The sequence below is a fragment of the Frieseomelitta varia genome, unplaced genomic scaffold, assembly GCF_011392965.1.
Source record: "Frieseomelitta varia isolate USP_RPSP 00005682 unplaced genomic scaffold, Fvar_1.2 scaffold_990, whole genome shotgun sequence".
NCBI lineage: Eukaryota > Metazoa > Arthropoda > Insecta > Hymenoptera > Apidae > Frieseomelitta > Frieseomelitta varia.
The window spans coordinates 74450-102050 of record NW_025110801.1 but is presented as its reverse complement, the minus strand read 5'-3'; the positions used below and the strand labels follow the sequence as shown (position 1 = coordinate 102050).

The 27601-nt window shown below is 39.7% G+C and overlaps 1 protein-coding gene across 1 annotated transcript in view; it reads right to left on the bottom strand.

The window, feature by feature from the left end:
• Window positions 1-486: 486 nt before the first annotated feature.
• The window catches only part of LOC122538392, a 56273-nt gene continuing 29158 nt past the window's right edge, over window positions 487-27601 (bottom strand). The window contains exons 2-6 of the mRNA XM_043672422.1: window positions 11525-11779; window positions 10416-10871; window positions 8376-8677; window positions 6563-6818; window positions 487-3502 (exon numbers count right to left, since the gene is read on the bottom strand). Of these exons, the coding sequence (XP_043528357.1) occupies window positions 1133-3502; window positions 6563-6818; window positions 8376-8677; window positions 10416-10676 (3189 nt within the window). The 5' untranslated portion in view covers window positions 10677-10871; window positions 11525-11779 and the 3' untranslated portion in view covers window positions 487-1132. The remainder of the gene's footprint in view (window positions 3503-6562; window positions 6819-8375; window positions 8678-10415; window positions 10872-11524; window positions 11780-27601) is intronic.

The following is a 27601-nucleotide window of genomic DNA, read 5'->3' as shown; positions in this document are numbered from 1 at the left end:
TTTTTTTTCTCTAAAACGCTAAAATATCTACATTTTCTGAGCATTGTTACAGAAGATCATTTTATCGCGTGTTTGCCTCTAAAATGACGATAATCAGGTTGCTTAGAATTTCGTAGAAGAATCGGAAATAGGTTTGATCGTATCTAGTCGAAAGAGAGAATGGAAGTACGAATTGAAACTTAAATACGCGAGGCAGATCTCATTGGCTGTGTAACTTCGTCTGAAAAATCTTTGTTCGCTTGCAAATTGTCGACTTTAATCAGGTACACAAACGGTAATAGATAGTTCATCAGTTTACTTGTTTTCGTTTATTCGTTCTAATCGCAAGTAAAAGGAAAGGTTCCGACGATCTTGCGCACAATCCGCTTGGCACAGTGTTTCCGGTAACGTTCAAACAATGCTGAAATACGTTTAGATATCGGCCAAGTTAACCGCGATCAGCGAGGCAAAATCTGATAGGTACAATCGATATAACGTACTATTTTAAAGAATATCTATAAATACAAATTGGGACGTCGTTGCTTTTCCAATAACGACACTATCGGTAGACGATCAATTTAATCAATTACAATCTTCAATGTTTTTTTCTCGTGAAATTTTCACGCTTCGAATTTCTTTTATTTATATTTATAACGTATGTCAATGTGAATTGTGTAATATATTACAAATTTATCTAACGAATTTAATCCTAAAACTCATCAGATGAAAACGTTAGATGAAATTCCTTTGAACAATTTTCAACTATTCTTAGGAGTCGAAAGATTAATCATTGTTGAACAATTATAGAATTTCCTCTCTCACGTGATCGTTCTATGATCTCGCTGAAGACACGTCGTACTATCACAGTCCAACTTGAAAGTTCGATTCCATTGTTTCACGATAATCTATTATTAGCTTCGGTACATCTCTTTGAAACAGAATAATTTCTCCATTCAGTTCCTTGGAACTATTATAAAAATACAGACGCATATAGAGCATGATGTATCGTAAAAATCCCTGTTCGACGAGCAAAACATCGGCGATCGAAAGACAATTCTAAGTTGACGTTTCATTTCGTTCTGTCTGGACTGACGAACGATTTGAAATTTCGTCAACTCGTTCAGCTGTGTTTCCGATTTATTCACGACTGTATCTATACTTTGACACCGACACCGCTGTCACCCTTTATCTCTGAAACAAGCTCGAAGGTGGGACTGCAAATCTCTGTAGGTGTCGGCGAGGCGAGCGGTGCCAAATGCGAATTTTTGATATCCTTGAGGATGTAGTCCGCTCCTGGTTTCACGCGCAATCTGTTTCGATGTAAGGATGATTCTAATCGTAATATCGTGCACGATCGCGTCGACAGACATCTATTCCGAAACACGGATTCCGTGGACCTGCTTTGCAGATCGTTCTCGATCGCCGATCTCTTCAAGTTGATCGCCGTGCCGGAATCGTACGGGGACAGGTTGCGTTCGGAGTCGGGGGTGAATTCCTCGTTCTCCTCGAACGACGTGAAGATCTCTGAGTCAGGTACAGACGGGCCGCTAAAAAACGACTCGCGCAACGACGATGTCAACGCGTCCGGGCACATGAACGGATCGAGAGACGTCAGATCATTGAGGTCGCTGCCGCTGTTGCACACCTGGAAATTATTCACCGAGTAGGACGAGGGGAACGCCTGATGCTCGGTGACCACGTTCGACAGGATTTCCTGGCTCCTCGACGACTCCGACCACTTGGAGTCCGAGGGTCTTCTCGAGCTGAATCTCGTCGAGTCGTGCTCGGCGAAGATCGGTTCCGGCAGCCTTCCCTCCCGGTATCTTTCCGAGTTTTTCAACAACGCTTCGAACAGATCTATCGGCTCTATAGATGTCATTTGACCGGACGATATCAGATTATTGGAGGAACTGTCGTGACTAGATTTGTCATAGACCGACTCGCGGTCTTCGCTGTAGTCCTCGATGTTCAACAGAACGGTCGGTATCACAGGATCCGAGTGTCTAACCGGGCTCCTTCTGTTACCCATCGGGGATTTCAAGCCGTCGATATTGGAAGGCTTCGACGTATCGTAGTTCTTTGTCTCTTCTTCCTGTAGTGATGCAAGAGGAAGTGGTTCTATGGGACTCGGTGGCTCCGAATGTATTGTCGGTACTGCTAGACTCTCCATCGCTTTGTAGGGTTCTAACAATCTCACATGCGTCATCGGCTCGATGGTGTTGATCGATTCGGAATGTCTCAATACTTCCATGTTCCTTCGGACTTGCAACACCCTGGAGGAAATTGGATCTGTTCTGGAATCCAGATTTCTCGAAGGAATTGCATCCGTATGAATGATATTGGCCAATCTGTTGGACGTAATTGTCATGAATTTCGGAGACGTCTTTTGCCTCGGGCTGTCCAACAAGCTCGACCTCGTACTGTCCGGTGTGGATGGCAACGTGTAACTGTTCTGAAGCATCAAGTTCAAATTTGGACTGTTTCGATCGAAGGTGCCGTTGACCTTCATCCGAGGACGCGGATAAATGTGAAGTCGCTTCTGATTCTCCAACTGCCGGGACAGCATAACGTGTTTGGCTAGGCCTCCCTCGAATCTGTTGTGATTCAAATTCTGCACCGAGTATCTGTGAGTTTCGACGACGTTCCCGCCGCTTGGTAGTCGAAGATTCACCTCGGAAGAGAGCCCGGTCGCCGTTTTGATGTTAGGATCAGACATCGAACAGAGGTTCGAGTTCCTTCGTTTCCTGTTGATAGGACTCAGACCGTCGTGGAAGTCTTTCGCGTGCACCATCGGACTGTCAGCGCTGAGAACAGGGTCCGACATGGTGTTCATGTGCAACGCCTTACGATTCAACGTTCCGTCGCTCTTCAAGTTCTGATACGAGATGAACTTCGGCTCCGACGCTTTCGAGAAGTTCTTGCTGGTGAGCCTCTTGTGGTTCAATCGTCTCAGGTGTCTGATCTTGTTGAACGTCGGATCCAGAAGATACTTCAGATTCTTGATCTTGTCGATGTTGTGGTTCGAGTCGATCATGTGATTCCGATCGATGATGTACTTTAGGTCGAGCATCTTCGTCAGATCGTGGATACTCTCCTCAACGATGTCTCCTTGCCTACTACCGGAAGACGTGCGATCGATGTTCCTCTCGGGCGAGATGTCCGTGTGCTTCCCCGACACGTCCAGGCATCGCCTGCTCGTGTACAGAGCGTTGTTTTGCTTCGCCGCGAAGCAATCCTCTACAGGATGCCTTCTGCCTTCGTTGCTGTTGTTCACCTCGGCCAATTCCATGTTCGTGTTGGAGCCGCGTCTCATTGGCGAGCAACCGTAACGGCTGGGAGTCACTCCGAATAGCGCGACTAACTCCTCGGTGATTTTACCAGCTGCAACCCTCATTTCGCCATGGTGGAACGCATAAATCCATGGATTTACGCCGCTGTGTGCCATGATGGGGAGTCCAAGCCACACGACCGCCCACTCGGTGAGGATGTTGGTACCGCAGAAAATATCCAACAGCATACAAGTCTGCAAAACAAATTTACCTATGTTAAAAATGTACTTATGGTCTGCCTTACGGTCTTTATTACTTGATTATGTATCGTACGAACGGCACGGGAAACGTTCCGAGCAGTTTATTTAAAAGTTTTAAAAGTCAAAACGAGTCTTCCTCTCTTCTTTCTTTGATAAGAGTTGGCAAAGTTAAGAAACTCGGAAATAGGATGTATAAGAACAAGTAAAGAGTTTTCTAGGGGAACAGAAACTCTTCACTTATTCTATGATACAAAGCGGCAAATTGCATGAATTACATTGGAAATTTTAATTTTCGGCGTTCCAGTGCTAGCTACGTTTGAATTGATAATTACAGCTGTTAGTAAAGAGTTTCGTTCTTTTCATAAAACAAACAAAAATATCGTAACTCAGCTAAATATTTGTCCTCGGAAAAAAGTTTAGTTTTTCAAACTAAGTTTCGACGGCGTGTAACGCGAGGAAAGAGAGCGTATTGAAGGAAGACGTAAGATCGAGAAGAATCGACGAAAGTTCAGAAAGTTTTGTCATTATCTCCGCATTTTTCGCTGATTCACGTGAGTGATATTAATGCATTCGTAGTATTCGGAGCATAAATAATCGTCGTGCATGCCTCTGTAATAATGGATTGGAATTATTTATCTTAACCTTCGTGGGTTGCGGCATGATAGTGAAATATGTATGTATTTGGATTTCAAACTGCGTGGGATTTGGAGAAGTAAAGGACATTATTCGTACGTCATTCCAGATTGCATGATTAAGCACAAAATACTCTTTTCGACAGTGAGATCTTTGTATCGATGTCGTGAAATCTTTTCACGAGCGCCAGAGAATTTTTATCTTTTACCCATTAAATATCTATTAACGAACCTATGTTTCCATAATAATTATTACAGATCAGTCATTTTCACTTGAAAATATTAAACGTGTATAAATTTTCATCGACAAAAATTTGTTCTGCTGATAAAACATTTTTTTTTTATTGAAGTGAAAGAACATAAAAAAAAATTTCTATATTTCTGCACGCTCCGCAGTTCTTTGTGAATAAACGTCGCTTCCCGTACGCAACGACAAATTGAACGACACTGGTGCAATAAAAAATTTCAATGAACTTTCTTGAACGGAGCTTATTCGATTAATTTGTCGCCGATTTGTTACAGAGCCAAGAACTTACTCGGTAAAATCGCATTTTTCGTATTCGTCTGTTTTGTCATGCGATGAAATTCTTTGTAATTATCGCTCAGCTGGAACTGTTTTTCAAGCAATGGGAAAAAAGTAAAGGAAACTTGGAACACTTTGCCAGAAGTTTACGACCAGCTCAACTTCTTTTTCGTCACGTTTAGCAGACGCTCGTTTCCGCAACTTCCTCCGTTACCACAATTTCGGAAGTTACGTCGTTTTTCATCTTTTTTCTTCGCGAAACTTTTGCTGGAAACTTGCGCGGGAATGGAGATTGACAGGCCACGGAAACCTCATCATCGCGTCGGTCATCAGTGATTATTAATTAAACCTCTTTCATTTTTTGCGGTCCGATGTTAAGAAAGAAATGGGACGTCATCTTATTTCATTTAGCTTTCAATTTTAGTTTGATGGTTCAAGTTTATGTTTAATCTGTATCAAATTAGCAAATGAAAATGAAATTTCTCCGACATCATCGAGGAGAAATTAATTGGAGAATTATATAAATCTTCAAGTAATAACAATATTTAATTATTAATTATTAGTTTAAAATTAATTAATTAATAATTAAATTACTAATTTAAAATTAGAAAGGGCAGAGTAACTCGCATAGTGTGAAATATTTTATTTGATAAAAATAATTTCTCTCTAGGAGCGGGACATCTTTTTGCCTTTTACAAAATGGGTCGCATTTTTGAATATTGGTTTTCGGATCTGATGAAACTGCAAACGCAAACTGGTTTCACTTTACCGGTATGAAAAACCAGAACATTGGCTTGCAAACTTGGACCACGCGTAACACGCAAATTTATCTTGAGAGATTGTATTTGAATTATAAATCCTCCAATGTCAAAGAGATGCAACGGACATCCAACATATTTTGCTTTACAAGATTACAATTCGCTGAGTCTACTTGGCTCGTTCTACATTTAAATTGAGACGACGAGTTGTTTCACCCGTCACTTACAGCTTCTTATATTGGTTCAAAAACTAGCGATCTCGCTTCGAAAGTTCTTCCCATTCCTATATATAATTTCGACTTTGTAGAGTGCTTATTAAATTTTTTACGTCGCTCGCGTTGTGTAACTTTCTTGGGCTGTTGGTTTATAAGTAATAATCTGCAACCTTTTTTTCACGCACAGTGAGCTGTCCGTTTCGCGGTTTAATTATCGTTTTTTTCCCCCTCGAGTGATTGAAAGCCGGTAACCAATAAAAGGTATAATAGAGACAAACAAAAATAGCCGGCAGAAGGTTGCGCAACTCGACAAACGGCGCACTGTAGACGCGCGTGCGATTTTAAATTAGTCTCGAACGTAATCTTCTCGACAAGATGCACGCATGTCTCGTAATTACGACAATACTGCGCAATTTTTAATTTCTTCTACAAATATGAACTGCGAAGCTCAGCTTAAAAGCTCAGGCAGAATTTGACCGATTGTGAAACTTATTGAAAGTAAAATTGAAAATAGAGAAAGAAAGAGAGAGAGAGAGAGAGAGAGAGAGAGGCACGCATTGCTGAATTAAGTCGTCAAATCACTTTCCTTTGCATAATAAAATTGTTCTCTAATTATAGAACAAGAAGTAAATACACGTAGGTAGAGAACAATTAAATAAAGAAAAAATTAAACAAAGACGAAAAATTAAAGAGAAGACACATGTCGCTTAAATTTTACGTCAGAGTCGCGCTATTACGATCTACGTACGCTGGGCAGAGTAGAATTGATGTCGCGTGACTCCGACGTGCAAGTAGTGCGAACGTAGTAATAGCGAAGCAACGTGCGTTGGCTCGGTGCGTCGAAAGGCCACGTTAATCCATGGGAATTACAAATGGAGATTTATTCGTGTCTGGTCATGCGGGGGGTAGGGGCCGTGTCTACTCACTTGAAAGGGAAGCCAGAGAACGAGAAATGCACCGACCGTGACTGCTAGCGTTTGACCGTAACGTGGCAAAGCCAGGGTCTGCGTCTGATGTCTGAACGATAGCTCGACCGTGTAGATCGCACGTGCGTGTGCACGTGCCACCAGATACACGTACATGTAGCAACCGAGGAGAACGAGGGCGCTTGGTGCCCATACTGCCACTACCAGGAACACCCTTACCGGTGGGAGTACAGCTGCACCGAACCTGCAGTTGCCACTGTGACAGAAAGCAAATTAGTTTCGCTCGTTAGTCAATCGATCGAGTTATATAACTACGTCAATTCGGATATCGACTGATTGATTCGACGCTGCACGCGCCTGTTAATTTGCGCTACACGTGCTACGCCAGCCGCATTGTCGCAGTTAGGCGTGCGTTAGACGCGCGTGGAAAATTCTTCAACGATTCTTGAGTCTAATGCCACTGTGCCGTGTCGATTTTTCCAATTTTTTTTTAAGTATTTTTAAGTGTTTTTTTTTAAGTTTTTCGATCGTTTTACTCATAGAACGAAGACTCGAGAGGATCGTAGATTATTTAAAGCATCGATCTGTTTCGTATTTCACAAGCGACTGAACATTGAATATGAAATGAAATGAGAAATTCAGTCTGACTGAACTGCGTTGCTGTGTTTATAGATCAATGATCGCTGATTGTTTTGAATTTATTGTTATACTGTTAAATTGGCAGATATAACTCTTTCTTCCGGCTTCAAATTCGTTTCGCAATTGTTTACCTGAGCTTCAGAAATCGGGCATAAGGTGTTACGTGAACTCCGTGGATGTAATCTGTCGTTTGATATTTAATGGATACGAGGAGATTAGATTGCGTTTACACAAACACGACACGTAACAGAGTTGCAACAACATTTTCTCAGATAGGCAACTATGCGCCTGATTCATACGTCTGAATCTGTGATTTTTTTCTATGAATCGTGAACGCGTTCTCTCCACACTGTAATCTTAGATGTGCATTGTTGTTTGCAATGGAATCTCGCGATGAAATCTCGCGAAGGAAAGGGAAACGCGAGCTAACTAAAAATTGTTAAATGAATTTCGTCTCATTTTTATATTTTCAATCGTGCAATTACTATAAAACTATAACACGATGAAAGAATAGAAATCTGTCAAACTTCTTAATGCACTCTTAATGAAGTTTCTGTTTCAATGAAACGTTTGAAAAGAGGAATAGAAATTAAGTACGTTTATCGGAATAAAAACTGGGCTCTCCCTTAGCTTCCTTCTTTATTGTCTACGCGACGCGAAAAAGAAAAAAAAAAGAAAAAATACAAGTTCAATCACACGATTGTATTTCCTAGTTTTACATCACTGTTCGTTCGTGTTTGTTTGTGGAACGTGACTAGTGAGCGGTCGTAATTTTCGAAATGTTCGTTCAACTATTATATAGAATAAAACGTTCATTTTATTTTATTAAATTTATTAAAATGCCCGCGCTGTGTTAATATAATTATATTTCTCACGGAGAATTTCGATTCTTAGGAGGCTCGGCGGTCAAGTTAATTGCGCGAAATAAAAGAAATTTAATCAAACGGACCTCCGTGTTTTTGTTTAATTAAAATTTCACGCAGTCTTTTTTAGCCATCGAACAGATGCGAAACCTTTTAATATTTTTTTTTTACCGTATCTGCTCAGTAATTCTCATATTGCAAACCTTTCGTTATAAATACTTTGGTGTTTCATTTACTCAAACATAACCGTTCCGAACGAAACGAAATCAGATCGAAAGAAGCTGAAAGAGGACTGGACTGAAGCTCCTCACCTGTGCGGTTGAGTCTCCCCTGCTACATTCGCGTAGATCAAAGGCGAGAGGCCGACTGCGATCGCGTAGATCCAGAACACGGCGATATATTTCTCGATGCTGCTGTGGGTGATGATGTTCTTGTACCTGAGCGGTTGTGCAAGCGACGTCAACCGATCTACGGCGATCGCCACAGTCACCAACACGCTCACGCTGCACAGCGCAATCACGATGCAGTACGGTACGATGCACAACGTGGAAACGCCATTTTCCGGCAGACCAGATAGCTCTAGTTGCATCCCAAAGGGCATGAACACACCGACCTATACGTGCAAGTAACATCTAATTTGCATACGCTGCAGGATTACAGACGAAAACACGTCCTTTAGGAACTAGCTCGATAAACAACAGGCATTAGACAGGAATGAAAGCTTTATAACGTGCTACATATGTATGTATGTTTCGAAGTGTTCCTTCCCGAGTGTGTTTACGGGCTCGGAGCTCGCGTAGATAATAGAGCGTGAAGTTGAACGAGGTACAAAGTGATTTTCAGTGGGGGTATCGTGATCATTTGCTAAAGAGGATCGGTTCACGGAGCGAGTTGGGGTGTTATAACGTGCTGTGTGCCTCGCTTTGGGTAATTAGCAGGTTATAAAATATACTTGCCAGGGTGCTTCTGGGTTGAACGATCAAACTGTTTCAACGTAGTTTAGAGTGTGCGGAGTGGTACTGTATTAATATTGATTGGATCAGAGTGAACGAAAGCGTCAGCAATAATGTTCAATGATGAAGATTTATACATTAAGGCTGTGGCGAGGCGATTCTACGTGAAACTTGACTGTTTTCAGGACATGTACTTGTATCTTATTCTTTTAGATTGTTGTATGAACTGTTGAAAATATCATACATGTGCACGATTCTTACTCTTCAAAGATTAAAGTGTTACTGACGCTACTGACATTATTTTGCTGTTTCATTTGATCGAGATATCGTGTATAATCCTTTTCAAGCTGCACAAGATTACTGTCTATTCGCATAGAAGTGTGAATTTACAGAAAACTACAATATTTATACGCAAGACGGATTTACGAACAATCGGCGTTGCATTGCGAGTCAAATGCTCGCGAATTCGATAAATTTTTAAGCTCGATCTTTTCGGAAATACAAGGCGTCGGACAAAGAAATTTTATTCTCTCTTTCCAATTTACTTTCTCACGTAGAGATCACTTTTTGCCCCGTTATATAGCGCGTATTTATATTATATATATATTCGATTTCTTACTTCTACGGTACTATTTATACTTGTAGTATTATGAGACACACAGGCACGGTTTGATCGATTAATTTGAGGAAGTTCCGTACGCTCGAAGTGAAAACGTGTCAAACATCAATCGCGGTGGAAGCGCTATCGTACGAGTTGGAATTGAGGGTGGTTTTCTGATTGATTGGCTGACTAATTAAAATATATCCCGTTAAACGATCAATCTCGGGAAACAATGGGACAGTTCAACGTTGATATCTCCTTCGAGATGAATTCTAATAAAATTCCGCTCTCCACAATAGGACTTTGTTTTAGGATTATTCTTAACTTGACTGAATCGTTTCATTCCAATTTTTTGATAATTAGTATTTACTATTGAATAACATTATCTTATTGACGAACATTTGAAGACCACAGAAGGAAGAGAACATGGCAAGTCATACTCTAGAATCCAACATCTTTTTAACGATTGGCTGTTTTCTCTACGTATTTCTCGTTAATTCTAATTTATTACACATGTTTGTTTAATATTAACAGAACCGAGTGGTCTGTTTCATTTTTAATTTACATTCGATGAAACTCGTCCGTGAGATCCCAATTCAGTAACATGGAATTAATTTCAGAGTGATACTAAAATTAAAGAAATCAATTTATATCCCTGTCGTGTTCTTCTCCCAAACGTGATCTTCGTTTATCGTCGGGAGGAAAAGAAAAAAGAAAAAAAAAAAAGGAACGAAAGAATTTATATTAACTTAATACGCCTCGAGTGATAACCATAAAATTATAAGAAAATTGCTTACCCCGAAGTCGCTGACGGCCAGAGAGACTAGGAGGTAATTGGATGCAGTCCGTAGCCTCTTGTATTTATAGAAGGCGGCCAGGATAATGGAGTTTCCGGTGACGGTGATTGGTGATAAAATGCAGACTATCGACACGGCCAAAACCACCGAAACGGGATTGACGTCCAGCCGCGTATCGATCTTGGTAACCGTCGGTATAAGAGCGGTCGTCAATTCCCCGGAAACGGTGGACGGCAGCGGGTCCGTGGCGGGCGTTGACATTGTAATTTAGAACGCTTTCCGCGCGTGTCTCCTCGGCTCTGCGTCTTCAAGTAAGATTCCGCTCGTAAACGTGCCCCTCGTAGGACGACATGACGCATCCGCCAGGTCACGTCGATCGAAATTTCGCGAAGATCTTCAGTCACTCGATCCTCGGCAACCCGGTCCTTCCGTCGTGCCGTTCGGTGCGGAAGTTTTCTGGAAATTTAATCGGCGAGTCTCTTTTTACAGAATGAAAGTCTTTATCGCCTTTATTTGAAACTGTCGCTCGGGCAGCTCATTTTTTTGCGTTTAGTAAAATGTGACTTGATGATTACGCTGTGGAAATTTGCTTCTTTTTTTTTTTATGAGGGCAATTAAGAAATAGAAACGAAGCAGAAGAATTGTTTCATCTGTTGAATATTGTAGGTACTATATTTTGGATGTTCGTGTATTTTTGTACATTATAATATTCTATAAATGCGTAGAAAAATCTGTAATTTAACGATAAAGTGTAACGATTCTTGTTCTTTATTTGTAAAAGAAGTTGATCTTTTAAATTGATTTAGATCGATTTTACTAAAATCTTCAATTTATTAGTCGAAATGTTCTAATATTTGCGATAACATGTGTCACGTGTCCAGTTTGATCTCTGAGAAGCGAAACGCTAAAGTCATGTAGTCTAGAATCAAAATAATACCTGCTTCTGAAAATTGATATCAATTAGCTTTTTTTTTTTTTAGGATTATTTATTTTCTCTGGTGAAAGAGAGATCTCTCCAACAATCTTCGTTTTTTTATCTTTACAAACATGACGTTTCACGGTTGGAGGCTCTTCCTCGAGATAAACGAGTAACGATCAATTTTACTAACCTTTTGTGCTTTTACATCGATCGACGGGAGCCATGTTCGACATCCGCTATCGAAGGGGAATCGTCGTCGTTACTTCAAATCGCGTGATTTAACGTCCTGGCGATAAATTCGTCGTGAAATCAGCATCGGGACAACGTTTCAACGATCAGGAATGGAGACCGGAAATTACTCGATTTCAGTGATGTACAGCCTTGGCCCGTTTTCTTCTCTCAACTTCTGCGATTTGCACGGCCTCTCCCTTTTGCCTCCAACTTCCTGAGGACAAACATCCGCGTTCCGTCACGATTGCTTTATCGACTATTCCTTTTTTTCTTTTTCTCTTTTTTTTTTTCACGATTGGGATTCGTGAATGGGATTTGCTCGATAAATTACGTCGAGTACGTGCAGCTGTTGCAAATTCAGTGTGTTGGCTGTGCTTACGTATAAAAACAGTAGTCTATAAATAGCGAAAATTTTTGATATCTCGAGTAAATGTGCGGTTGAAAGACAAGAAGAAATTGCTACACAACCAGATGGATTGTTTGTTCGTTTTAAATTTTGGAAATTTACCACGTCGTTGTATTTATTATTAATAATTAGATCCGACTGTGTTCAATTTTGTATTGTTTGTTAGTACTTTCGTACGACTATGAAAGTGAAATGTAGGGGAACCGATTAAAAAAAAAAAAATGTTGAACCGATTAAAAAAAAATCTGTTAAAAGAAAATGAAAATCATCATTACGTATTTTACTATAATATTTGATTATAGTAAATTGTAATATAATATTTGATCGTAGCAAAATATGTAGCGACATGCGAAACCCGTAGATGTAGATGTAAATAGCGATGCTTCTATTTCGAGGATGAAGATACATTATCGGATATATTAGATCAGGTTTAAAAGAAGCTCCCGGCAAATACGTGTACAGCATCGATCAATCGGTGGATTCCTTTATTTGCTCCTCGATTCCTTAACTTTACAAATAACTTGGAAACTTTTATCCGCCTACGTTGGCCCGTGTTCGTTCCATGTGTTACCAATCGATTACCTTCTCCATTTTGGTCGCTGGATAATCGCAGTAAAACGTCCTTTAGCATCATTGAGTTCGAAACACGGAAACCGTGATTCTTCGCCTCTTTCCGAGAGGATCGCGAATAAATTGTTTTCGATGAATGAAACTATCATTACATTGAGCCATAGAAGCTCCATCATAAGGAACAGGCAAAATCAATTGCTTATAAATAGGATTGTTGCACATCCAACGGAATTGTTTAGACTTGGTTTAAAGACTCGGTATATAGACGCCATTGTATTCAGTGATTAAAATGACGAAATTAGTGGTAGAGCAGACTGTAGATTTTTAATTATTTTCATGGGCACGTAGAATAGAATAGAGCTTCTTACGTAACAAGTATCAAATTCAAGTTTACGCTGTAAAGTGAGAATTACATCGTTAATTAAAGATTTCAAGATTAATTAAAAAATACGTAGCGTGCTTCGAACATACTGTAGTACATATACGAACGAAAATGATTTTAACCAGCACGGAGTGCGAAGTACACACCAGTTAGGTCCCGTACCGAAGAAACGCTAAGTTCGCGTGCACGGTAGCTGGACTAATTTATATTCGTCCACACGTCTTCCATTATTTGAAATTTGCAATTCGGATGCGGACGATGTTTAACAGTTTCAGAGACAAATGACCAGAGTGACCGGGGGTGTGTTAACCGCCAGAGCCGAGCTGAATTAAGCGAGAAAGAACCTTCCCGAGCTTACTAAAATCACCGCGCATCCTCAACTATGTGCACACGCAACTCGTTTCTTTCCCATGGCGGTTCCGGGAACGATGGGAACGTTTAATTAATTCGGCCTAGCGATAGCTTGGATTTCGAGATGAGGTTGTTTGCCCGCGCGTCCGGCCGTTACAGGCCTCTAGCAACGCGTCGAGACATCGTAATTAAGTCTCGGCCCGATGTTCTTCGTTGCTTCAACGCGATTTTACGGTTATGGCGTGCTATTTAATTGGCCGAGTGCTCGCCTGGGAGCGGAACGTTACGCGTTCGCTGAGGGATCGCTGATTCCACGCGATCGTAACACCTGAATGCGACGTGAAATTACGAACGCGAATTTCCGAGGCACGTGGCACTCGGATGGAATCGATACAGCAAAATTTGAGGATTTTCAGAAAGTGGGGTGACTGTCGTTAAATTGTGCAATCAGAATTTAACAGAATTTAACTTGTTTTATCTCGCGACGTTTTACTTGTTGAACTGTTCGTGCCATTAATTTTTTCTTTGACTGTAGCTCCGATATGCCGTTTCTATATTTGGAACATTCCCGCGTCAAACGTGTTTTAGTAAATATAACTAGGAAATAATAGTAATCATCGATAGGACTTCCGGGCGATTGTAGGTCATGAATACATATTTATCGAAACCTCTTCGTAAAGCGGCGGTAGAGTTGGTTATTCGTTTCGGTTCTAGCTCAATTTCAGCCCTTCTCTAGTCAGACCGCGTGCAATTTAAAGCTCTTTCACTTTGATGTTTAACCGGGAAGTTAAAATTACTTTTTCCGGACTTGTTAAGTCAATATCGGCGTTCTTTAATATTCAACATGTTTTCTGCAAACTTTGCTTATTCGCTTAACGGGCTTCGCAACAATTTTTTTTCTTCTTTTTTTTTTTTATCTCAGTTTAAATCGAGCATACTGAACGATCGAATGCATACGCGAGTTGTGTTATATTTAGCAGCAGAAATATATTAAATTTAAATTTGCTTCAAATTATCGAAATGTTCATTACTATTCACATTTATATTATATATTACAGGTAATATATTATCTATAATTTATATTACCTGTGATATAATACCTATTATAGTTTACAATTATATCTATTTAGCGGAATGTTGTTTCAATATTTGGATAATTTTCTTCAAACGAAACTTAACATCACAACTTCTTCTGGTAATCGTCTGAAGATGATACAATACATGGTACATACGACGATAGATTGTCCGTTCACTTAAATCATAGTGTGCACCGTGTTCTCTCGCTTGGCTTTCTCTATCATTTTTTTCACGCATCGTAAGGCAGCTTCAGTCGACGTTAGGTGGAAGGTTCTCGAGGTCGTTTAATCGTTGGAACAACCCTTCCGCTAGCTTTCGTCTATCGTTGAACAAGATGGATTTTGATGTCCGGATCGTTTGCTCATCGATCTTGCGTGAAAATAGCAAACTGCGTGAAACGAACAATCGATTGAACTCCTTCGGTTCCCACCCTTGAAGCTTCTGGCTTTTTAATCCATCGGTGGGTTAAACGAAACTATCCTTCCTCAAGGAAACGTAGTCGATCGTTTTAAATATACTTCGAGTAGTATATAAGCAACTTGACCTTAATATATATTTTGAGTCGGACTATTTAAAAAAGATTTATCTCGCTGCGTGCAATCGTTTTGTTTCATACTATTAATCGAATCCTGGCATTAAAATTATTGGTGCGTTACATTGGTATTGCAGAGATTGAACTGAAAACCTGATTAAAGTGTACAAAGATTTTGTCGACCAACACTTAACAAAAAATTATTCAAATGCATCGTGGCAGATAGACGTAATGTTTCTATTAGCCTTAGTAAAATCTATAAGGGTGAAAGATGTATCCAGTACGTATATATTCACATATTTGCTACTTAGCTAGATATTAAACATTATTAAATATTATTGATAACAAAGGTTTACTGCATAAACTTTGAAGGAAGATCCTTTCCCGAAGGATTCTCGATTAGACTGACTCCTTTAAACTCTTCAATAATTGTAAAATCAATATACCATCCTCGTCGTGTAAAATATTCAGTCGTACATATCTGTGAAACTGTCGAGCGGGAAAAAATAAATGTCCAAGAATCGAAAAGAGGAGGAAACACCACCGTTATAAATAGTTGGAAAGAAAATTGACTCTGAAAGCACGTACGATTTGCCTGGGAAAATTCATTATACTGTCGTTGAAGGCGAGATCTTTTTAATAATATCGGGACTATTTTTCGAAAAAATATCAAAGGAAGTCGGTACGCCTCGGCGGCCACGCTAATGCGTTCCGGCATGTCTTCCGGTTTCGTAACTCGCTGTCTCTCGTTTCCGTAAACGGAAGAATTCGATATTTTTCAGAGTCGCATCGTATCAACGTGTATCAAAGACGAGCGAATGATGTAGAATGCTTTCGCGTTTCCTGTGCTTTCGTTAGTTAATGCGGTGGACGCAGCCGATTGCTCGATCGAGCGAGCTGCATGCTACCTCGTCATAAATAAACGTACACCAGATTGTTTTTCTTCGTTAAGGACAGGTTTTTATCAGTCGAAGCTTCATTTAAAGTCTTTGATGGAGAATTTCTGCTAGCTCTTTTCTACTTAGCGCCTTGCTCATGCGTGTGACACTATGTTACACTCGCTTCTAAATTAGACGCCATTGATCGTTTATTAGAGACATAGTGTTAGTTTCTAATATATGTATATAGAAGATATAATTATTAAAATTAAATTAAACTAAAGACTAGAACTATCGGTCTTTAATATGTGATTGGTTAAAACGAAAGAAATACAAACCAGAAAAAGTTCTGATTCGGTGGTGCTGGTATTAATTTTCTTTTAATTCAATAGACATTCGTAACATAAATGAAAGGTTATTATCCTTCATTATATTTACAAAGTAAATCAATATTATTGCATTTGGAGAACAGAATATATTTCATTTATAAATCTTCTTCCGTATTTCTCGTTTCTCCTCCGTTTGATGAAGCACGTGGATTTATTTTAATTAGGCTAATGATTATCGCTATACGACCGATTTCATCGTGTTTGTTAATTATAACACTACTATACGTGGAATGCTGTTGAATTAATTTCGTGATATCGAAATCCGGGATATCGCGCCCGGCCTACATTTAGATGATTAAAAAGAATCTCGTCGTAGTGATCGAAGATAAATCCAAACGAACGAACTGCACGATCACGTGCAAGATAAGTTCAGGGTCTTCCTCTGTCTTTGAAATAATTTATCAATCCTGAGAAACGATCGTGGGCGTTCTAAATAAAGTGAAGACACACTGAATTGAATGAAACAGTCCCAGACGTCGTAGGTTGCACGATCAGCGTGTATTTTCTTGCCCATTGTCGTCGCAGTTCTCGTTTTTCTTTTCTTTTTTTTTTTTTTCCTAGCTTGACCGGCTTTTATACGCCTACAAATCGACGACCGGAAATCAATCACCGGCATTGAAAACGAATTTCTCCGCCGAGAATGACTAACAGCACAAAAGAATCGTTGGCGTTGGCGTTGTCCCTCCCCCTTCCACTGGTTGACTTTTTGATCCCTCCAAACAGCGGAGAATCGTTTCGATTTCCAGTATAACTGACTGTTGATTGAGAACGTTCGATAATCAATTTTGAGATTGGACGTCCAATTTACTCACTAGCCGATCCCTAAGGCGATCGTTCTCTCTCTCTCTCTCTCTCTCTCTCCTTTCCGTTATTGGCTTCTTTCTATTTTTTTTCTTCTTTTTTACGACTTAATTAAGTCTTTCGATAGCCAGAACCGAGCCTACGACGCGTTTACGACCCCGAGAACTCTGGGAAACGCGATCGAGCGTCACATCGATTGCTCTATTTCCTCCTCTTCGCTCTCGCCTCTCTGCGATGTGTCAGATTTAAAAATTAATTCGGTGCCAATTTTTGATTGCGGAGACGTTTATGGTTCTTCGTATCTGTGTCGATTGTCAATGGAGTTAAACATTATTATTGTTTCCATTATTATTGACACGCGTAATGTGCCATGAGTGATATTTGAAATCTTGGGGGAAAAAAAGTTAGTTAAACACGTATGTACGTTTTCTTCTCTTTCGTGTGTCTTTTCAATTAACGATACCGCGAAATTTCTCAGACGTATCGTGCCACTGCCACGATCTTCTTTTTGCACCTTCGAGAGAAATAATTCGCCCGAGTTGTTCATCTTGCATTGAGAAATCAAGGAAAACGCACGCCTCGCCGTGTACAAACATCCATAGGTAATTCCGCGAAAAGCTTCGCTCTTACTTGCGTTGTTGGCGTCACTGACAGTCCGCGTCAGAGATTGAAATTCCCTCTCCTATCATGCTACATCGTTCGCTGAAATCCTTGTTCGAGAAACGCGTTCCGTGACGCAACGATCTCGCCCAGTTCATTTTCCCCGAATTCCGACGGATATTAAATCCATCGCGCGATTAAATCCATCAAGCAAAATTAGTATTATTTTCGTCCGGGAGTGAATTTATCCGCGACCGATCCTCCAATGCCCTGAATGGCTGGAATTAATTTCCTCTGTATTTCCGTCGCTAACTGTCGTTATTCCAAAGGGAAGCGTACAATTTCAATTACAAAGGGCTGAGGGGGTATCGATTCGGGCTTGAAACGAGCCCATGAAAACAGCACGTCTATTAAATTTCGAGAGGAACTGACACGTAACCCGGAACTCGATTAACCGATGAAAGCAACTCTGTCGTTGCGTCAGAGTATACAAATCGGGGAAATATAGCGCCATATGGCGATATCGCACCACTACAGAAACACAGTCACCATGTGACCTCGCGAATGTTTAACGTGTAATTCATCTTGGAAGCGACACAGCGGATCAGGTATTTCTGTTGCTGTCGCCGTCCTAAACTTTGCACGTTTAAGATTACGGTGGACGTATGTATATATCGGACGAACGGATATTTGTTCGACAATCAAATGCACGATGGGTTGTCAAGTTTATTTGTTCTCTGTCAACATCAATACGTGGTCTTTCTGACCTTTTAATGAAAAACTATCTTTCGAAATTTTTCGAATCGCCTTTGGCAGGTTCTAGAGGTTATGGCAGTTTCACCAAACACCTCCATATAAGTTCTTTTTACCGTTTGTACAATACTATTTTTTTTTTTCTGATATTCGTGCAGTATACAATGCTTCAAATGTTCTTTTGAATCGCGCATTGTGATAGTAATAAAAACGAAAAAAATAATTAATTAATCCGAATAATTTTTATTGCTTAATATAACCTTAGATAAAGGATAAATACTTTTCTTGTTTCAATAGCTATCACCAGCTATTTTTTTATTTTTATTACTACCAGAAAAAAACTCAGAAAGTCGATATTGCAGAAAACGACAGAATTGTCCCATACGCCCAATAAAGTGACATTTTTTCGTTGTTTTAATGTCTAGAACGAGATCTTAAAAATATCGCGAATCGATAGATTCTTACGAAAGATTTGCCCGAGTACATTGACTGTGCAAAATGTCCAATTCTACGACGAGACAAATGAATTTATTAATATCCTGTTTATTCAACCGAGAATTCGCGTGAGCACATTTTTCGAGTCAATTCAGTTGGAACGAAATGGCGGTATGGACGTGTTTGTGAAAATTCATCCGTAATCGCGCAGCTTTAAACGAACCTTAAACCGCGATCGCTTTTCAAACGATTCGTAATTTATCCGTGCTATAACTGCCGAACGATTTCAAATTGAACAAAGACGGGGAGCTCGGTGTAGCAAACCGATACGAACCGAATCGTACCATGCCAGTTAGAAATGAAATGAGCTGAAATTTACTCGTCAGCCGAGCAAGCCCCTCAGGTTGTTTAACCTCGCACCGTGGAGATTTATTCGCAAACGAATACAGCAGCCAACCGATGACGAACGAGAACGTATCGTGATCGGTTAATCCAATTTCACGTGAATCGAAAGCACGTGGATTGTAATTATCGAATCTCAATAGGTCAAGACCGCAGAAAATATTTACTTTCAGGATATTTCTATTGGCATCCAATTTCAACACACCCGATTTCTTTTGTATTATACAAAGTTAGATAGTTAAATAAATGCGGCTGTGCAACGATGTACTCGTGGCAAGCTGAATTGGAAGCTGATTCTGCATGTAAAAAACATGTGTAGAATCGTAAAGAAAGAATGAAGTTTTTTTTCATTAAAGCCTTCGTTTTCGAGAGAATCGAACTTGAAAATTTACCAAGCACACGTGTACTTATTTTCAACGAAACATACTCAAAGTTTCTTTTCTTGAAAACGAAACAATTTTATTCTACATTTTTTTACTTATTTGTTTTACACGTCTGTCCATAGATGGAATTAGCCAAATTCAAATATGGTTAATAAATTTTCAAACTTAGAAACGATTTTTTCAGAAACGAAGGCTTTGACGAATAAATTTTATTCTTTCCTTTTGACATACATATTTTTACACGTAGAATCGTGTCCCAGCCGCTTTGTATTTATAGATCATCACGTATTTATAGACTTAAATTTAATTATTAATTTTTGTTCTGGAACTTTTATTTTTTCAATTTTGCTCGTGTTTCGATAACACACGTATCTTCCGTATATTCCTTTCCATTTATGTTGCCATGAATATTCAGTTACACTTTTAACGTATCGCTAATCCACTTGTCCTTGTGGCAGGAACGTATCGTTGAATTTGCAATTCATTTTACGTACCGACCAATTATCCAGTCCCCTTTCACCACGACGATCAACAATAAATTATATTAATCGTGTTAATTGTCTCGTCTCTCATTCGCCAGTCCAACGGTATGAAATTACACAGGCCTCTCTTACAACAGAGAAAAAGCACACGGAAATTCGATGAGTCTATTCAATGCGTGGGCGTTCACGACGAAGTGGAAAAATGTCAAGCATGAATGTCGTAAACGAAAGACAACGTAATAAGCCAATCTATGCTTGTTGGTTTAGCGAAGTTTTATAGGAAATTATGTAAACGATACTTTGTCAATCGTGGCTCCACACAAAGATTGAGATTTGCTTTACGGTGATGGACGATGGCGCCGAGCGAGCGCCAAAGTAGTATAGGGGCGTCACTGATCAGACATTGCCCAATACGTGATGTATGTACAGATTGCACTTAGAGTAAATACATATAAACGCATTCAAAGGAAAACGTTTGCTACGACGACGTTTGAGAGGTCGAACAGAAACGAATTTCTAGTTTTAACATTTTATTTTATTTTTTTTCTTTCAATAAGGGAAGATTCTCAAGTTGGAAATTTAAAAAATTACGAGACTTTGAAGAAGGAAGTTCATTGGGCGGTTCAGAACGATTTTAAATGGTCGTTTTAAAGGTTGCCTAGAAATTGAAGATTGTGATAAGTCCGGGATGGAACTTGAGATTACATGGATCTTCAGGGATCTCCTGGTCATCAATTTCTTCTTCCAAGTTTTTGAACTTTTGTTCCTTTCCTTCCTTCCTCCCTCCTTTTTCTTGCATTCGTTCTCTTCTAGCACGAAAGATTTCCTTCTAGCACTGGTTTTACTTTTGAAAGTACTTTTCACTTTTTCAATTAGCAAGTGGATTTACCAAAGTTAATGTTTCGTTTCAATTATCGTGGATCGAATATAGAATTTTATTTTATCACAGTCGCTCAGAAGAAAGAATTATGTTTGCACGTTAGAATTGCGCGAAGTTGTTTCCAAGTAATCGCGTTAGTTATTTAAACGGCTGGTTGCCCTGAAACGTCGAAATACAATTGCGGAGAGTCAATACTGGGTTACTATTTGAATTCAACTTCCGCAACACACGCAACCGGGACACGAAACTTACAATATTACGTGCAAGAATGCGGTGTCGGTGTTTAAACCGGGAACTTTGGAATCTCTGTTTAAAACGAAGAGAGGAATTTGCATAATCAACAGACCTCACGTAATAGAAAAATTCAGAACGCAGTTTAACCGACAATACTCCGCATCACTGCGTTCGCACTGTCATAAATGTGAATGGAAACGAAAGTTTAACGTGGAATGAGGTTTCAGAGACGAAAAACATTTTATGGCTCAGGCTCAGGTTGTTTTGGGCTCTTATTGCAAAGTTTCAACTTTCAAAGGTTTCCAAAAGTTTTCATCTACCCTTTTATGGAAATCTCTCAAACGACCATTTCGTTCGATCTATTTCAAGCGATCGTATTTTATCCATTTTTTTTTTTCACTTTCTTTGCATTTTCTTCGTTTACATTTTTAGATTTATTTCTCCATTTCTTGATACTAATCTTCATTTCCTGATATTGATCTTAATAGGAATCTTCCTAAAGGATAATATTTCATCCACTTTCGCGTTCCTCGATTCCTCGCCCACACCCCTGACTCATTTCGTCGAACGTTTTTCGAACGTCGATTTAATTTACATTTCCAGCAAAAACTCTTAATCGTCTGTGAACAATTTCGAGCCACCTCCCCATGATAAAGGTTCTAAAGAATCGCTTTACTCTGTTCGTTCTCGCTCTTGGCGCGCGCCCGCTCGTAAATCATTGTTCTTTTGTCTCCTCCGTTGATAATACCGAGTGAATTTCGAAGTTTCCAAGGCGCGCACCGAATGCATAAAATCCGACGAAATCGCGTTAGTTTCTGCAGGTCGTTTGAGTTTCGCCGTAGGATTGGTCAGAAGGGCATTGTCAACGGTGGAAGTTTCAGGCCGAGTTCATGCCTCATGAGAACATTTCCTAGGAAAAAATTAAACCCAGTGGTTTAAAATATGAAGTTTGTTAATATTTGAGTAATTAAGGGAAACTGAATAAATTCGAATATTCGGCGATGACAAAAAGATATTAAGTTCTCTCTAAACCTACGTGCTACCACGACTCGATAGTCTTTTAAGAGATTGAAAATCTTATCCTGAAAACTCGTCTTCATACGCACTTAACACGTACATATACACACAAAATCATACGCTTCTTACGTTTCAAGATTGGGGCGGCTAGACAAACAATCCCAAGGCTGTTTTTTTTCGCTAAGACAATCGTATCGGGTACACAGCAGGTGATAGTTGCCTGGCTCTTAAGGCCACACACGTTGAAATATGCGTCGATTTTTGAATTTCATGTAGCTTGCATCGGCAGGTAAACTGATTCTAAAGGCCACTCACACACGTTGAACCCTGCGGCGATACATGCATCGACTTCTAAGTTTCATGCAACCTGCGTCGGAATCAGTTTGCCTCCGATTCTTGTTTTTCGTGTGACGCCAACGTTAAAACGCGCGTTTCAAAATGTCACTTTTCAGCTCCAGACAGCTCTGGAGCATCTAAATCACACAGAATGAAACTCTGAACAATGAGACTTTCGTACCTCACATATATATATATATATATAAGACGACTTTTGTACGAGAAAATCGTCATCGCAAAAGGGAAGAAACAGCAGTAGTGATTGCTTCAAGTCGCTTCTCGACAACGATGATTTTTCGCGTCGACGTGACTTCTTCAAGACGTCTTCGAGGTTATTACAAAACATGTTGGACAAACTCGTCTTTAATGAATGGGAGGCGAAGATGCTTCGTGACCGAGATCTCAGTTAATTTTCGTGCGAAGTTGAAGCCACGAGATCCACCTTGATCACCGAGCTCCAGATGGTTCCGACGTTAGCGGAACTCTGACGTTTAGTTTGTAAGCATCAGTCAGTATGAATATTGGGCTTAGGGCGAAGGTATTCGCCTATTGACCTGGATAGCTCAATTGATTAAGCAGCCTGGCGAATAAAGGTTTGCCGAGGTTTCCTGTTTGGGCGCGAGGTCATTGGAATTCAACAGTTTACGTAACTCGTTCGGGGAAACAAATGTAAATCGTAAATATTTAACGAGGATACACGTGCACGTGTAACGATATTTTTACGTGTACATATTAGCCAATTAAAAAAGCAATAATCGCATTACTGGGAAGTAAAATTAACAACGAGTATTTCGTGCATGCTAACGAATACTAACGAACTGTTTTATCCACGAACGACCATTTAAATTACGTTAAGCCATATTATGGGAGCAGCTGCTGTTAATCCTTCCTTTGAATTCATTTCCAACCTCTTCTATAATTACTGTTAGTCGAAATCTTGAAACACGTGGATAATATAGTATCCGCTAGAAAGATGGTGCAAGCTCACTTTCTTTTTTCCTTTTTTTTTTTTTTTTTTAGCAGAATTAAATAATTGATTCTGACTTAACTGCAATTTAAACGACCTCTGCGATCGTCTACGATTTAATAATCCGAATCGAGAGTTAATTTTTGGTAAAAGTATCTACACAAGAAAAGTAAAACAGATGTTTCGTGCTAAAACTACAGGATGGGCCAAAAATTTCTTCCTACCTGTTTCTTTTTTTTTTTTTTTTTTTTAATGAAACATCAAAGTGTAAGAAAAAGCTAATTTTATTAATTTTCAATTAATTTTTCGACCACCCTGTATTTCACACCATGTTTTCTCTAATATTTATCGCGTAGGATACACTGGAGGATTAAATATTCCTTTGGTTAGCGTCATATTATTCCGGAATAACGAACCAGCAGTAGTCTCATCTGTATCGCGAGAGCCATGCCTTCGACACATAGGCTGCACAGACTGCATAAATTTGCATATACAATATATATTGCGACGTTGTACGCGTCACGTGTGCCGTTTACGAAATTCACGTGGAATGCTGGTCGACACTTGCTCGCTGTACTTAAGAGTTCACTTATTCATGACGGCCAGATACGATCACGCTTGTCCTTTGTCGCGGTAGCAAAAGGATTTTTTTCGCGATCGTCTTTTGTACCTCTGTCGCGCGAAAAGAGAGAGAGAGAGAAGAAGAAAAAAGAAATCGTGAATAATGAAAAAGTTGGGAATAAAGTTTCACAAACCGGGTGCGATCATCGCGTTGCGCTTTTTTTTTCTTCTTCGCGCGTCGCTTTGGCGTGGAGCAATGAAAAAAAAAAAAAGAAAAAAGAAGAAGGAATCATCCCCGGAGCCGGGGAGAAATTGTATTTTCACGCTTGGCCGTTTGTAAATGCGAAGGAAGCGGATTTGAAACGACTCGAATCAGAGGTTGTATGAAAACCTGCGCTCCCGTTGCGTGCGCGGGCAAATTGGGTCGTTGCGTTGGATTAATCTCGTTGGATGAACATTAAAAACGTCTGCCATTTAAAGAAATACTCTCTTGGTGAGTTTAGCTGTTAGTATTGTAGAAACATTTCTTATCTGTATATTGTCGTGATAGTAAAATTTGATCGATGAACATTTAAAAATTTCGGCAATTTTTGAAATAACTTGAATACGACGCTTAATTCTTTGTACAAATCATCGTCTACAATTACGTTTGCTTTTCATTCAGAAAGTCAATAATCTTCTCCTATCTTCATATACGTACGTATATACCGGGTGATTCACGTAACTTGTCTATCTAAAATAACTTTTGAACTAAGCGTCTAATGAAAAATTATTTAATACAAAAGTTGTATGGTTTTAAGGAAGACAATGGCGTATCAATTTTTTGTGTCTGTTGAGAGGTTTCGAAATTTCCAAGGTTATCTTTATTTTTTTTAATTGGGCCATATATTTTCTTTTTTATCATATTGAAAAAATATAATATTAAATTCCAATTAAAAAAGTATTAAGCCACATTGGTTCTAAACCTAATGGATATTTTACGATAGTTTCGAGAATGAAAACTGCACAGAGCATTAGGGCCATTTGCTTGCAATAATTTATAAACACAAGCGACTTTATCTACAATTTCTCCTCCATTGGAACCAGACAATTTTTGTATTATATTATATATATTATATATATCTATAACAATATTTCATTAGATAATTTTTTCATTTAATTCAAAAGTTATTTTAAATGTGTAAGCCACGTGAATCATTCTCTACACCAATAACAACGTTCTCAAGCCTATCGCACGTAAATTGAACTTAATCTTCGAGTCCGGTTTCGCACTAGCGAAAAAGGAAATACACAATCGAAATATATTTCATCGCATCTCGCTCTCTACGATTTCTTTCAGTCGTAACGCAATATCGTTCTCACATATCTCGTATATCCATTAAAAGCGTGCAAACAGCGTGTCCCAATAAAATCATTTCGTCGGCCGACGAACGACAGCTCGTCCATAGAGATCCTCGAGCGTTTGTTCGAGGGATTCATCGATCGGTCGGATATCAACCATAATTTTCGTCGCTCGCACTCTTTGAATAATTGCTCGTGAGGCTTCGATTTGAACAGCGAAAGATTTCCGTCCTGATAAGATAAGAGGAAAATCGAACAATTCGTTCTCACGTTACTCCCTCGTCGTGATAAACATCGCGGAGTTCACGGATCGATGATGTTGATAAAGTCTGAAATCTGAAAGTGTACGTGCGAAAGTTACTTGACCGGTATAATCGAAAATTTCAGAAAAATCATTGTCAACGAAATTTCGAAAAAATTTCAAAGGCGCCGCGAGCGCGCGATGTCTGTTCGTGCCTTTTCATTCTTGTATCGCGTGCGATTCCGTTTGAATCTCGTTGTTTCCATTTTCACGGCTCGCCGGCGTTCGGGAGTCGATGATCGACTTCAAAAGCTCGGTTTCTGGTAACTCATCGGATCCGTATTAATACGTGCAGTTATATTCCAACTCGGCCACTGGTGACTGATGCCTTCCTCGTTGACGATACTCGATGATACAAATCCGAATATTTGCGGCGTATAAACCGTTCAACGCGATTCCTGAATCTGATTACGGGGTTAATCCGTTTGTTATGTAAATGAGATCAGTTTTCATTTTAATCTGGAAGATGGCTAATTAAATGTCGGATTAACGCCAAATTAATTTCCAATGCTCACGCGTTAAACAACATCCCTCAATTATCGATAGAAAAGTTTGTAATAGTTTAATAACAGTTTCGAGGCTGATCCGTTGTCTTTGCAATTTATTTTATAATAATTTTAGTCTTGTTCTGTTTCGTACCTTACCTTTGTATTCTTACCTATTGTTATTTTTTTCTATTTCTGATGCGAAATATAAGATTGTAAATTAAACGCAACAGCGCAAAAGTATACAAAATACGGAGGTTTTATAAATCTCTAGTGTCATTTTGATTTCCGTGTTTGGAATACAAGCTGGTAATTCCGATCGCACGTTATTTTCGAGCAAATCGTAGAAGTGTTTGCGACAAGCGTCTACGTTGGATATAATTTATATTTTACATTGAAAGTTTGACTCCTGCGTACGTGGAATATTTTTTTTCTGTTTCCGCGTGACATTGGTAAAATCGTCGCTGAACAATGCCTTTTAACGGACGTCGTGCTTTTCTAGAAAGAAAATAAACCGAAATTCTCTGAAACGTCAACATAATCAACTTACGTTACAACGCTGCTGCATAAATGCAAGAGAACTGTGACTCAACCCCTGTTGTCGTTACTGCGGCAACTTGTGTAATTCGTAAAATCTGATCGACAACGTTTGCGAATTGCTCGATTACGCGGCGAACGGTCCAAGTATTCTTGAGGAAATTTGACTAATTTCACAACTGTGGTATTCGACCGTTGGGCAAGATCTTCGCCAGCGAGAGCACGTGGTGACCGTCTGTGGGCCGAGAACTTAATCAATCCGCGGTTCACCCTATCGATTCGGCTGGAATTTAACGACGCATTCCCCTATCCACCGATCCGCAATGTCTGCGCTGGCGTTTCGAATTTGCCACATGTCTCGACCATCACCGATATCCTCCGCGAGTCGGATCAATTCAACCCCGAACAGGGCATATTTCCCCAGCGTATCGAATTCATCTTGCTATTAAACGAAACCTGCCCCCCTCGCTTCCTCGCCACCCCATCATTGTTCTACGCTAATTATTCCGCTCTAATTCAATGTCTAATTTAACTGCCAGGACTTTCGTTCCATTTTTTCCAACTGAGATCCGGTTCAATCGATCGTCAAAGGCATTGGTTCGCGAGCAGTTTCAGCTTTTACGATTTACGACGATTTACATCGGTTTCCCACCGCTATTTCCAAGTTTCAGATGGCGTTTCTTTCACTTTCGTTTTACCTACCGTAGCCCTTTTCCGTAACTTTTCCTTTCTCGAGATTAATGGAAAAATTCGGAGTTATAAACGTGTTATAAACTTGGTGAATGGTAGTTGACGCGTCGTAAACTTGCCGAAGTCTCGAGTTTTCCGCGAGCGCAACCTTGGTATCACCGTGCCTTTGGGTTTTCCCTAACGACGCGTACTTCAAAGATGAAATTCGTTCGTAGGCGTTGCTCGAGCGACGTAATAGCGAATTCT